We start from the raw sequence: 13,767 nt of genomic DNA, 5'->3' as shown, positions 1-13,767 counted from the left end.
AACAGCAACTATCGCCCGCCTCGCCTTGCTGGTAGACTAACGCACGATGCAGGCCAGGTTCCGAGTCACCTCGTGACGCACAGGTACAGCAGCTGCCACTGGGGGTGTCCGATATAATATGGCTGATATAAAACTAAACTATTTGTATTTTACCAGGTAAGGCCCAAATACTCTCAACGCGTAGACGCTGATTCTAAATGTGGAGGGAAAAACCGGAGCGCCCAGAGAAAAATCCACGCGACCACGGGGAGAGAGACACCGCAAGCTCCAAATGTACATGCCGTCAGGGTCGGGATCGAACCCACAACTTCCTGTATAGCAGGCGAGGTAGTTAACATGGGGCGCCACGGTGGCGAGAAAGAGAGAGAGATGAAACGTGACGCAAAGCCGCACGCAAGGCGCTCCCGAGACACAATCTCGCGCGAAGGCGTCGACCCGTCGCCGCCGTCTCTCGTTCGCCACCTAGGAGATGCGAACGAGCAGCACGCAAAAAAGCCACCCCCCGCCCACGCACCGCGTGTGCTGCTGCAGGTGCGACAGCTGGCGGAAGGCCTTCTCGCAGTAGGAGCAGTGGTAGGGCCTCACGCCCGAGTGGATGCGTAGATGCTGAGCCAGGTACGAGGCGTTGGCAAACGACTTGGAGCAGTGCGGGCACTTGTGCGGCTTGCCCTCCGTGTGCGACTTGGCGTGCGTCTGCATCTCCGACTTGGTGAAGAAGGTCAGGGGGCACATCTTGCACCTGCCCACCGGGGGCGTCGTTGTCGTCGTCGTCGTCGTCGCGGGGACCACCCGCCGCGGCGGTTGGCGATTGGTCGGGAGGAGACGTTCGTTGTCGTTATGGGGTTGTGCGAGGGAGCAGAGGTTGCGGATTTGTTTTGTTTAGATGGAATTGGTTGGATCGGTAGGGGTGTCCGTGAGCGTCCGTGCGCAGAGATGGGTGGATGGGTTCGGTTGGGGTTGCGGATGGGGTTTAGGGGAGAAGAGAGTGACAAAGAGACACAGAAGTAAGAAGGACATTCTATACAATTCATTAACATGATGAGCACCCAACCACTCTTATTATTGTTGTGAGAAAGTAACAATTCAATAGGCATGTAAACACTCACACCACCAGCAATTTAATTAATTCTCACCATTGTCTCATTCTTATTGTCACTCATTCATCCCTTTGTTCCATTTGCCTCAAGGTAACATTTCTCTCTATTCAGGGTTACAATTTGATTCAGTAAGATGCTTTTTATCCATATTTTTTCTGGCTTTGCGTCTATTCATTCACACATTGCATTTGCCTTACTTATGCTGTTTTGTTCGTCCCCGTTTGCCTAAATATAACGTTAGCATATACATATCCATGATCTAACCAAATAATTAATAATTTATTAATCAAGGCATCGTGACATGCCTCCATGGCAGCGATTCTAAGCACTCCTTAAAGATTATGACGTATGTATCGAGAAATGTGCGTAATAAAACAAGACCAATTTAATATTTCAATGTGAAATAAATGATTTCAGATCGTTTCACATTCAGGTCAGTTCATTATATTACCCACAATCCACGAGGACAGCACAAAATACATGTCGCTTAACAACACACTGAGCGAGGGGGTTGAGCAGTGGCGCAGCGGTTCAACACCCAATGCTACCAAACCGGAAACCTGAGTTCGATCACAGGCCATGACTAGCATCAATGGCGAGTGATCGTTATAAACTGGTCCTGGGCCTCCCCCCGCCCCGCCTCTTTGACCAATCTGCACTGACCAGCGTAGTAAAGTTCGGTCGCACAACCTCCATGACTAACAGTGCGCAGGGAAGGGGCCTTCTCTACAAGTAGACTGACACAGAAGGGCTGTTAAACATTATGGAATATTATTTAAATGTAATAAACAGGTCGTGGGATTTGCAGCTATAGTGGACCGCCACTAACGCCCCCCCAATGGCTGATACATGGACAAAGCGTCGACATTTATCTCCTGCATGTCTTCGCCGCGTCAAGGTAGAAATAAAAGTTGGTGGTACAAAACAGGGCTTTGCTTTTACCAGTGTCCTGAACTTGATCCAAATCGGGTTAAAAGCATAGCAACCAGCAGTCACAGAGCATGGCGAGGGCATCTTTCAAAACTTGCATGTGCACCACCACGCAGAAAGATTATAAACATCATACGAAGAGCATGTTTTTTGTTTTTTTTACCAGTGAGCTAACTAAATAAATGGGACTCTCGTAGAGTGTTGCTTTAAATAAACGTCCTTTTACCTAACTAGGGGAAGGAGTAGATGATGCTCGCTTATAACTTTTGCTAGTGTAGACGTGGGGATTCTGTAGCTACTCAAAACATAACACTTGGTTCTACTCTGCAGTGCGCATTTGATATTTCTCCAAAATGTCCAACAACAATACATTTGACGACCAAGGGGGGCACTCGGTGGCCTATCCTCGCAGCGCAGGCAATTATTTTCCCGGGACGCAAATCATCGTCCATCCGGTGAGCATAACCGGGAATCAAACGGTGGTGGGGCCGTGTGCGCTAAGCCACGAGTCGTGGCGGCGTTCCGCCACGAGGTCACGTGTCAAGCTTCCCAACGCCTCTCGCGCTGCGCCGATGTTCGGTGCAGACCCATACCCTTGCCCGCAGGGGAACGCCAAACGCACTGTACCCATATCCCCCAAGAGTTTTGCTACGTTCAAACAAATGGCGACAGTGGTGGCGGTCTACATTTGTGGCTGCAGTGGGGGGGTTACGCGTGCGATGCAGAGAGCGACTTGCGCACAAACAGCATAACAAAGAGCGGCTTAATCGTATCTAATTCATTTACCCACCCAGCAGTACAACAAAAGCAGTAATTGACCACTTCACAACTCCCCCGCTGCCCTTCCTGGCTCCTCCCCCCTTAACCACTATATAAGGTACAGATATTTTGCTGTGACGGTTTCACCTGAAGATGGAGGCTTTGTGTTGCCTCCGAAACGTCGTGATTTTTATTGTTTTATTTTTATTAATTTTTATTTCATTTTTTACCTACGTGACTTTACCGAAAGAACTAAGAGTATGGATTCTGTCCAGCTTGCGTAACGATGTCTAATATTTGGGTCCCGTAGATTCTTTATTCCATTTACCATGGGCGTCTAACAATGTACCCGTCCCCGCTGGCGATCGGTTAAGATGAATTGTCTTGCCCCAAGAGTCGGGATTTTATTCAGGAATACATTTTTAAGCGTACACTGTGGTGAATGAGGCTGTCAACAGTGGCTGAAGGGGGTCATGTGAGCCCACAAGATGCAGGAATTGAAAATATAAATTCTTACACACATACGATTTGACGCATGCATCATAATCTGAAGAATTGACATCGATTGATAAACTGATGTTTCATGTCTCATTAACTATTTTACTATCTTTATTGTACAAGATAAGGCCCAATGAGCTATGTTGCTCTTTTTCAGATGTGACCCGGCCAAAAATGATAGCTCAACAAAGTGTCCTATCATCGGGAAATGGATAGCAGACAAATACTCTGAACGCATGTTTATAAATGTGGAGAAAGATTCATGCGACCACGAGGAAAACATGCAAGCTCCAAATGTATAGGCGTCAGGGTCGGGATCAAACCCACGTCCTGCTGCATACCAGGCGAGGTAGTTAACATCTCGCCACCGTGATCCAAGCATCAACGCAAAATACATTCATTAGCAATTCTCATAACCTCTACCCCTCCCCCAGCAAATTGATGAATTGCCATCATTTGATTCAAGAATCGATAGAGTGTTAAATTTTACTTCCTCTTTTGCATTGTTTTTCATTTGTTCCGTCTCATTTGGAGAGTTTTGTTTGCTCCATTAGCCGAGCATTAGCCTATCAATTTCATGCAATTTTCACGCATCAAAGAAACCGAAAATAATTAAAGCATCGTTACAACCCCTAAATTTTCAGCTGTAATTAATTAAATCACTACTCTCAGCTCCATATACACGCCACCGCTGACTGCAACATTCAACATCTGCACCACTCTCGCTATGTAAAAAATATACAAGTCCAATTATATAATTGTGTTGTCAACGATGTCACATTGGAAGGTGATTACAATTCTATCAGTGACTGCCGCAGCGAGCAACGTGACATCAGGTCGTGTCAGAAAGACCCAGGAAGAGGACTTCACAGAACTACTTTTGAAGTCAATCTGATGCTGGACCACATTCATTTGTGTTACGTTAAAGAGTATTCGCTGCTAGAGGTGGCTGGGTGACACAGGTCAGAGCACAGAGCCGGCACTGCTAAGATTCTGGGTTGGAATCCTGGTTGAAGCCACCTGTGATTGAAACTGGGTTCTCAAGTGTAGCGAGTTGATGATCTCGGCCCGACTGGCAATGACTGGTAAAAAAAAAAAACATCATTAAATGTGATTCTACACTCAATTTATATCAATTACAGCTCGAAAGAGATTTAAACATTTCAGTGATGTAAAGGTATTCTTGGTTCTTTCGGTAAAGTCACGAAGAAGGGAAATAATAAAATAATAAAAACATAAAACAATAAAATTCTCACGACGTTTCGACTGCAACACAAGCAATCATCATCAGGTGACTTTACCGAGAGAACCAAGAATATGAATCACTGCAGTCACGAAAGCTTTAAATCAAAATTTGATGTAAAGGTGTTTAAATCGTGTGCATAAAGGTGCTTATTTGAAGCCACTTCAGAAGCAGTTACGTGACGTCAACTTCTGGGGGCAGTTTTCTCGCACAGTGCTCGCTGCAGAGCTCCGAATTAGTCTCATTCTGTGATACCGAAAGCAAACTCAGCGTAAAATCTTGGATGAGGAAAAAAAATGAACGAGTGTTCGCTGCGTGTCAATCAATTGAAACTTGTAGTCCTCTGTGCCGAAATACATTCATTAAAAAAAACATTTAGCATTCGTAATTAATTTCAACAAACATTTAGTAGGTTGGGTCCTTGTGCAGCCATTGGTCGCGGGACGGAGCACAGCAATAGACTGGAATTTTGAAGGCCGGTTTAATCCTCGGTGGATACAACCCCCGGTTCCGAACCCGGCATCTCGGCAGCGTGCGCGCTCAGTGCTCCGACACGCCCGTTATGACCCCCCCCCCCACCCCCCGAGCCACCGAGCCACATCACCACCTGTCCAAATCTAGCGAAACTCTAGAGCCACGCTGGGAGGCGGGCGTCAAACAATCCCACACAAAAGCAGACCCCCTTTTGGGGGCCGCGCGACGACACCGAACATCGACGACAACACGAGGAGGCGTTCCCTCGTGGGGGGCTGTGTGGCATCCTCGCATTTGCGATCGAGTATCTTTTGTGTCACTGATGATGAAAAAAAACGATTTGTCTTACTTGGTGTCTTGACCCCCTCCCTCCGCGATTGACCCGAAGGGGTTTAAACTGTAACGTGACAACAGGTGATGGCACATGAAATAATCCGATTAGATGAACTTATCTTTTGGAGGGGGGACAAAAATAGAGTATTAATATTTATATAAATATAATAATAAAAAATATATAGTAGCATGCAAAATAGTAGCAATTATAATTTATTTATCCAGAAAGGCTCGAGTGTAAGCTCTTTTTTCAGGTGGCTCCTGCGGTCTGGATATTTGACCAATTTCGACTTTTGCGTTTTTCACGCCACATGGGAGTAAGGTGGCGAGTCCCTGGTCGGAAAAAAAATAAAACTCTCACCAAGCATATGAGGCGATAACATGCAAGCAACATATGCAGTACACATCGGTAAGGAACCTACTTGCTGTACTGCCATCTAGGTATGGGGGTGGGGGAGGGTCACCTCTTAATCCCACAGGTGGTTTGACCCGCACATACGATTATCAACCCGACCTAATGAAGACATCGAGCATTGCGAGTGCCGTCATCACCAAGTTCGGCGTTTTATCTCTCTCCAAATATTTATCCGAAGCGTTTAAAATTCTCACCAAGCTAGTCCGGATGTCTGGGCAAGATAGTGTAAAAGAGATACGGGGTATTTATTAAAAGATTAATAGATTTTTCTTTTTCGCTAAGTATGGGTCTTTTACATTTTGTGACAGGTTCACAATGAGTTATGTCACTGGTCAAGCATCCCCCCCCGACCCTCCCCTGTCAAATGAGTGTGGGCTCGTCTCTGTTGGTGGCCCTGAACCAACTACGGAAATTCCACATTCCTATGGCGATGGCAATTGTCCACGATGACAGCACGGGCAGGAAAACTGACGGCAGTTGTAATCATCGTGATAACAGTCATTAATTTACCTAAGAAGGACGACATCTTGTGACTGGGATGTTTGGCCAAATTTTTAAAACACTTTCTCGTAAGCCAATAAAGTTGTATGTTTCGCGACCTAATCATGATTTTATACAACCTCAGGTTACCGTGACGAAGCTTGACTTCACGCTGTAAAATTCTACTTTAAATTACATTATTTAAACTGAAGAATAAATAACAGTTCTGAAAACAAGATTTTGTTTAAGAGCAATGGCAGCTGGAGACATACACCTACTCTGCAGGCATCGACACTTTTAACAGCAGTCATAGCAGCTCTACGCAAATAATCCTACTTTGCCGCCAATGCTCAACAAACGATTTGGCAGGAGCGTATATGCAAGTTTTGAAAAACAAGAGACGGACGGGAATTTGAGATCAAGGGCGAGGCAACCAACTTGGCACAAAAGCTCGATTCTAGAAAGCACAATTTTAGTGGTCCACACGAAAACTGTCAAAATGCACTTCGGTAAAGCAGCACAACACACAGCGAGTAGACTCTCAATTAACCGCATCAATTGAAGGAAGTGGAAAGTTTCGCGGAGAGGCAAGCTTTCGCGGATTTGTCCTACAATTCGAGGGCATGAGTACTCACTCCTCTTCGCGGAGTGGGCTCTGGACACATTTACCGCTCATCAGGCTAGCGTCATGTGCGATGATGACTTCATGTGCACTCGAAAGGAAAAGCGACTGCTATAATTAAAAACCTGGATAGTGGAAAGGAGCGAGTTCACCGAACGGAATTTGGGAACAGCTCCAGCAGCACAAAGGAGGCTCAGTGATTGACCACTGTCGACAGGGGAGTAAGTGTGGGCTGAGGAAGATGGCTTGGGGAGAGAACGGAGGGGAATGTGAAGGGGCAGCAGGAGGGTGGTGGTGGGGGTGGTGGGGATGAAGAGGGTGTGTGTGTGGATGAAGATGGAGTGAGTGGGGATGGAGAGGGATTGCGTGGGGATAAAGAGGGAGTGAGTGGGGATGAAGAGAGAGGGGGGTGGTGGACATGAAGAGGGAATACATGATGATGAGGGTGGGGAAGTTCAGGAATCTAGATGGACTTAAAAGGGTTGGTACTCAGTACCTTGCCTTGTCAAAAACAAATGCATGGGCATGCCCCGCAACTAAAACCACATGTGCGTGCTCAGCAGTGCGTGCAAATTATCACGCGCGTGCAGTTAAATTAACCCCAGTGGTTAATTTACAGTCTACTGAATTCTGAAAGGACAGTACAACACCTAAGGGTCATACACAATACTGATTTATATGAGCGTATAATGATTCACCCCTTACACCCTCCCCCCCCAGCCCCTCAACAGTGATCCAATGAGTTGTCGGGATTCAAGATTGATTGCATCCTGTTTTTGTGTGTTATGTGCTACAACTCGATTGTTGTCTTTTTGCATATATCGATTTATAGACCCAGGATTCGTAGGCGCAATTTGAAAAGTGCATCGTGAGCAAAAATCGATGATAAGAGATGAGTCGTTTGCGTGCCAATTAGCAACGTAACTAAAAGCATGTCGACAAAAAAATATGTTGGCGAGTAAGTTGCAATGGCCCCAACACAGAGATGAGATATCCATTTTTCCTCTCATCTTCTTTTCCCCTATTTTATCTCGATTGTGCAATCAGCATCATGCTACGGGATGGAGAATCCATTCAAAAAAATGTAAACACAGCAGCTAAATATTTCTTGTGAGACAATGGCCCGCAGAAGCGGATACCGAAGAACTGCTTCTGAGATCCCTTGAAGAGTTGACCAAACTTGATTAGGGTTAAATGTCGATTTAAAGCTTTCGTGATTGCAGGGATTCATCTTCTTGGTTCTTTCGGTAAAGTCACGTAGAAGGGAAGTAATAAAATAACAAAAATAAAACATAATAAAATAATTCTCACGATGTTTCGGTGAAAACCAGGTCTGTCGCCTCGACAGACCTGGTTTTCACCTGAGGACGGCTGCTGCTTGCGTTGTGGCCGAAACGTCGTGAGAATTATTTTATTTTTATTATTTTATTACTTCCCTTCTACGTGACTTTACCGAAAGAACCAAGAAGAGGTTGATCAGGGTTGCTGCACTTTTTTAGTTGAACGTTTGAGTAACAAAGGCAGGACTTGGTATGGTACAAGGCAGCCCACGTGACTTTATCGTCCAATCAGAATCGAGCATGACACGACTACAACTTAAACCGTGACCCCTACCAACTGGGACAACCGCCACCCCATCGCCGTTTCGGATTTCCCGACAGCGAGTGCCGAAATGACATTAATAAGTCGTGTGATGGAGAGGATAGGGCAGATACGATTAAGGCGTTATCGAATTCGCAAGCAAAATAAACTCGGATGATGCCAAGGACTGTCGCTCAGAGAAAAAAAAATCTGCGTGTGCTATTGCCTTGAAAAAGGAGGATTCGGGTTGGGCGGAGAATGGCGGTGACGGTGATCATAGCCATGTGCCCGGGAGGCAAACAGGTCAGGGGAACAGAGAGGAGATGGGGAAGATAAGGGGAGGCAAATGGTAGATGAGTGGAGGTGAAGAGAAGGAGACAAACGGTGGATAATGGGAGACAGTGCGCAGGTAAAGTGGAGATGCGGGGACACAAAAGGGGCATGAATGAGGAGATACAAAGCAGGGGTGGGATGAGGAAGACGACTAAAAATATTTTCTATTTTACCAGGGTAAGGCCCACTGAGCTGTCGCACTCGTTTTCAGAAGCGACCTGGCTACAAATGATAGCTCAACGAAGCGGCTTATCTTCATCAAGTGGAAATTTATAGCAGCCAAATACTCTAAAACGCGTGATGTTGATTCTAAATGTGGAGGGAAAGAACAGAAAAGCCGGAGAAAATTCCACGCGACGACAGGGAGAACATGGAAACTCCAAATATACAGGCGTCAGGGTCGGGGTCGAACCTACGACCTCCTGCATACCAGGTGAGGGAGTTAACATCTCGCCACCGTGGTGGACAAAGGGGAAAAACAAAGACATGGGGCAGAGAGGGCATAGGGAATGAGAAAAGCGATGAGGGGGAGATGATGGAAAACCATGGAAAGTGTTGAGTGGACGGGACCTAAGCAAGAGGCAAATGGGGAGTACGGAAAAATCAACCCCGTCAAAATTCAAAAGTAATTAGGATTTGACTTGTGATCATTCGATTAAGATTGCGATAAATGTAGGGAACACGTGTCTGCAATTACTACATAGGTGCCGAGCATGGTAAATTTCGTTTTTGCACCTCGTTAAAAAATGTTTTTTTAGAGTCAATGCCACCAAGTCCTGTGGGCGGTGGCACCGACGTAGAAGGAACGGTCTTACCTCGATGGTACGGTCTTACCTCGCTGGCTACGTAAGGCACGAAAAGAAGTTCAACATTCGTACGATGGCAACCTACTCTGCTGTATTTGCAAGAGGCAGAAGATGTGAGATGAGGAGAGATGGGCGGGGGCGCCGCTAGTGCACTCACTTGTACGTCTTGCCGTCCTTGGGCTGGTCGGAGCCCGACGCGAGGATGGGGTAGGGCACGACTAGCACCGGCTGCCCGCCACCGTCCAGGGCCGCCTTTTTCCTGCGGCCACGCTCTCCGCGCTTGCCCACGGTGCCCACGCCGGACATGCCCTCCAGCACCTGGTGCGCCGACGTCAGGCCTGCGAGGACGCAAACGCTCTCACGTCAATTCTAGATTTGATACAGATATTTTGCTGTGACAGTTTCGCCCGAAGACGGAAGCTTGTGTTGCCTCCGAAACGTCGTGATTTTATTGTTTTTATTCATTTTTATTTCATTTTTTACCTACGTGGCTCTCAAGTCACTCGTTTACTCACCCACTCGCGCACTCGCACGCTCGCCCGCTCGCTTACTCGCTCACTCACTCACGCACCCACCCACACGCTCACTCATGGACTCACGCACCCACCCTCTGACTCACTCACTCTCACACTGTATGTATGTGTGTTGAACTTCTTTCGCATCGTACGTAGCCAACCGTGCTCATCGAAGGTGGGGGGAGGGGGAAGAACACCAAACTCAACACAAAAAGCAGTTCTAAAGAAATTAGTTTTCACTCACTCATTCGCTCACTCACCCACTTGTTCACTCACTCCCCAACTCATCCACTCGCTCCCTAACTCATCCACTCGCTCACTCACTTACTCGTACATACATGCTCAAGGCATTTCCGAGCCTATACTTTCAAAAGGTAAGTAAATATTACCCGTCCTCTCAATTCAACGAACATCCATGAACACTCACTCACCCTTACGTATGTACGTATATGCTTATTCATGTGGGATGAGAGCTTGTGGGGAGCGGTGGGACAGCGGTTGGCGCACGGAATCATGAACCCAGTGACCCGAGATCGATTTCCAGCCATGGATAATATCAGTGGCGAGTAATATTTGAACCGCTAATGGGGCACCCATCACCCATCACCTTCACCAACAGAGCACTGACCCCAGTGTGGTGAAGTATAGATATGCAACGACCACGACCGACACAACGTGGGGAGGCCTTCGTCCAGCAGTGGACTGACAAAAAGCTGTGTGAATTACTAATCTTCCAAGCAGTCACGGGGTTAATGGACACTGCCCCACAGCTGATCTAGAAAATATCTACACCCGGCAACGGGAGCAACAGTATTGTAAATATGTCATCTAATTTTTCGATTTAAAGCTTTCGTTACTGCAGGGATTCATCTTCTTGGTTCTTTCGGTAAAGTCACGTAGAATGGAAATAATAAAATAATAAAAAGAAAAGATTATAAAATTATTCTCACGACGTTTCGGCCACAACGCAAGCAGCGTCTGAATGACTCTGTCTTCTCGACAGACCTGTTCTTCACCTGAGGACGGCTGCTTGTGTTGTGGCCGAAACGTCGTGAGAATTATTTTATTATGTTTTATTTGTATTATTTTATTATTTCCATTCTTCGTGACTTTACCGAAAGAACCAAGAAGATGTCATCTAATGTGTTGTTTATTATCTATCTTTCAGTCAGGTGTGGTGCCGAGCCGGGAATAGATAAACTTGCATTCAGGGAGGTGTAAAGACCAATTCTGGAGAGAGTTATACTGGTAGGAACCTCCTGGTTACACCAGCCCACAGGGGATTATTGTGTCCGTCCGTCGTGCATCCAGAAATGGGAGGGATAGAGCTGAGTGGAGAGGGGAGGGTGGGGAAGGGCTGGGTGGGGAGGGTGGGGAGGGGCTGGTCACACCGTGGTGCCCTTATAAAACTCAACGTTTAACCTACTCACGCCGGCTTGTGCTCGCCCTCACAGTCGGGCATATTTGCGGAATACACCACGCCGCCGTTGACCCTGGCCATTGACCGAGCAACCCGACGTTCCTACCAGCTCCTCCGCAGGAATGTGTTTGATGCAATTATTGGCCACTCAGTGGCTGAAGTACCAACTGGGCCCGATTGGCAGCGCATGCAAAAGGAGCCAGTCTCTTGAGACGGCGAGTGCAGCTTCACACTCTGGTGGAGAGAGCCTGTGTTTGCAAGGGGCTTGGTTGGGGGGGGGGGGGGCCTGGTGAGCAGCAGACGTGAACGGGAGCGAGGTGAGAGCGCGGGAGCAGAAGGGTGCGGTCCAGACACTTCCCGGGGCCTGCCTTGGCGTGCCCTTCTACACAAGAGGTTTGCTCTGGGAGGAAGCGAGACGAGTCTTGCCGCGGTGCAGCATTGGGGCTGCATGAGCGGTTGCGCGCGTGCCTTGTGGAGCGTCAACGCGTCGTGAATATGCGACGCACTGAGCCTTCGTGAGCGCCTCGAGTTGCGCAAGCTCCGACACGTGGTAGAAGAATGAACGCAACAAGTGGCGCGAGTGAATGCGTGCGAGATCGCGTGGGGTTGGGTGCACCTGGCCTGGCACAAGTGCCGGGGTGACGTCACTTAGTGGCGAATGGCGGGTATTGCTATTGGTTTTAGGGTTGGGTTAATTTTGCCTTGGTACGGGTTGTCTAGATACTCTCCCCCTACTAGTGAAGCGGGATATTACAGGTAGGAACAACAGTTCCACACTGCCCACCAGGGATTATTTGTCTGTCTGACTGTCTGTCGTGCATAGCCACGCCCTCAATTTGTATTTCATAGAATGCTTCTGGCGGGCTCAGCACCACGTCACGCGCCGCCCCACGCAGCTTGCGCCGCGTGACACGGATCGCACGAATGCGCTGTCCAACCAAGTTCCTACCTGCCCACTCCGAAGGAATGTGTTTCTCTGGGTTGAGTGATATTAAACACAAGTCAGACCCCGATCCTGTCTCGCTCAAGAGATCTTGACGTGGCATTCACTCCCACACGAAGCCAAAGGTCCATGCCCTGATTGATATTCTACAGTAGAAGCCTCAAAAAGGCCCGGGTTCTCAAACTTGAGCCCGCCGTGAGACAACAAAGGTTCGATGTTGCTGTTACGTGCGAGCGCACGTTGTCGCTACCCTGGTGTTGAGCATCGTAAATTTGATTTTGCACCTTGGTAACAGCAAGTTTTTTTGAGTCGATGCCACCAAGTCCTGTGGATGGTGGCACCGACAAAAAAGGAACGGTCTTACCTCGTTACCCACGTATGGTGCACGAAACAAGGTCAACCTATCTTCTTGGTTCTTTCGGTAAAGTCACGTAGAATGGAAATAATAAAATAAAACATTATTAAATAATTCTCACGACGTTTCGGCCACAACGCAAGCAGCCGTCCTCAGGTGAAGACCAGGTCTGTCGGGGAGACAGCGTCTGACGCCACAACGCAAGCAGCCTGAGGACGGCTGCTTGCGTTGTGGCCGAAACGTCGTGAGAATAATTTTATTATGTTTTATTTTATTATTTCCATTCTACGTGACTTTACCGAAAGAACCAAGAAGATGCATCCCTGCAGTCACGAAAGCTTTAAATCGAAAGGTGAACCTACTTTGCTGCATTAGACCGGGCCCTCACCTGGCATCATGGGCAGGGGGCTGCCCGCTGTGTCCACGCGGCCCTGGTTGCCACCGCCGCCCCCTCCGGCCGAAGACACCATTCCCCGAGCCATGCCCACCTGGCCTTCCATGACCCCTGGTGACGGGCAGCCCATGTCACCTGCAACAGCACGGCGGCAGCACGTGACACGATTAGCAGTGGGCATCGACATCACAACGGGTCATGAGACTTGAGCGCGAGGCAGGAGACGAGACCAACACTCGGCGATGTAACAAATCGGCTAATCTGCAAGTGCAGTCATTTAAGCATCTTTTTCAAGGACTGAGGTTAAATGAAAGCTTACGAGCTTATGAATATGTAGTTCATCGTCAGTGGTGCTAAAGTTTTAACATTTTGGAGGGGGTGCAAATTGTTTTCCTACCAGGGGACCTAAGTCAGACATTTATTTTCCTAACCGTTTTTTATTTCGGACAAAACACCCAGTGGGGAATTACTTGTGTTATGAATCCAATATTGCGAATCATTTAGCCATTCCTATACACATTTAATGCTGACAATTGTTACAATTATGACTAATGGCCGTCGAAAGAATT

The 13,767-nt window shown here is 47.6% G+C and overlaps 1 protein-coding gene across 5 annotated transcripts in view; it reads right to left on the bottom strand.

Moving 5' to 3' along the window:
• The window catches only part of LOC144945074 (zinc finger protein 362-like), a 63,630-nt gene that overhangs the window by 10,348 nt on the left and 39,515 nt on the right, over nt 1-13,767 (bottom strand). For 4 of the 5 annotated variants that reach the window (XM_078873310.1, XM_078873315.1, XM_078873313.1 and 1 more), the window contains 4 exons: nt 13,193-13,333; nt 9,729-9,909; nt 5,351-5,398; nt 515-739 (listed from right to left, as the gene is read on the bottom strand). In XM_078873310.1, coding sequence (XP_078729436.1) covers nt 515-739; nt 5,351-5,398; nt 9,729-9,909; nt 13,193-13,333 — 595 coding nt within the window. The remainder of the gene's footprint in view (nt 1-514; nt 740-5,350; nt 5,399-9,728; nt 9,910-13,192; nt 13,334-13,767) is intronic. The other variant, XM_078873312.1, reaches the window with a different exon arrangement.

Source organism: Lampetra fluviatilis, chromosome 36 (assembly GCF_964198595.1).
Source record: "Lampetra fluviatilis chromosome 36, kcLamFluv1.1, whole genome shotgun sequence".
Classification (NCBI taxonomy): Eukaryota; Metazoa; Chordata; class Hyperoartia; order Petromyzontiformes; family Petromyzontidae; genus Lampetra; species Lampetra fluviatilis.
This window is presented reverse-complemented; position numbering and strand designations above follow the sequence as displayed.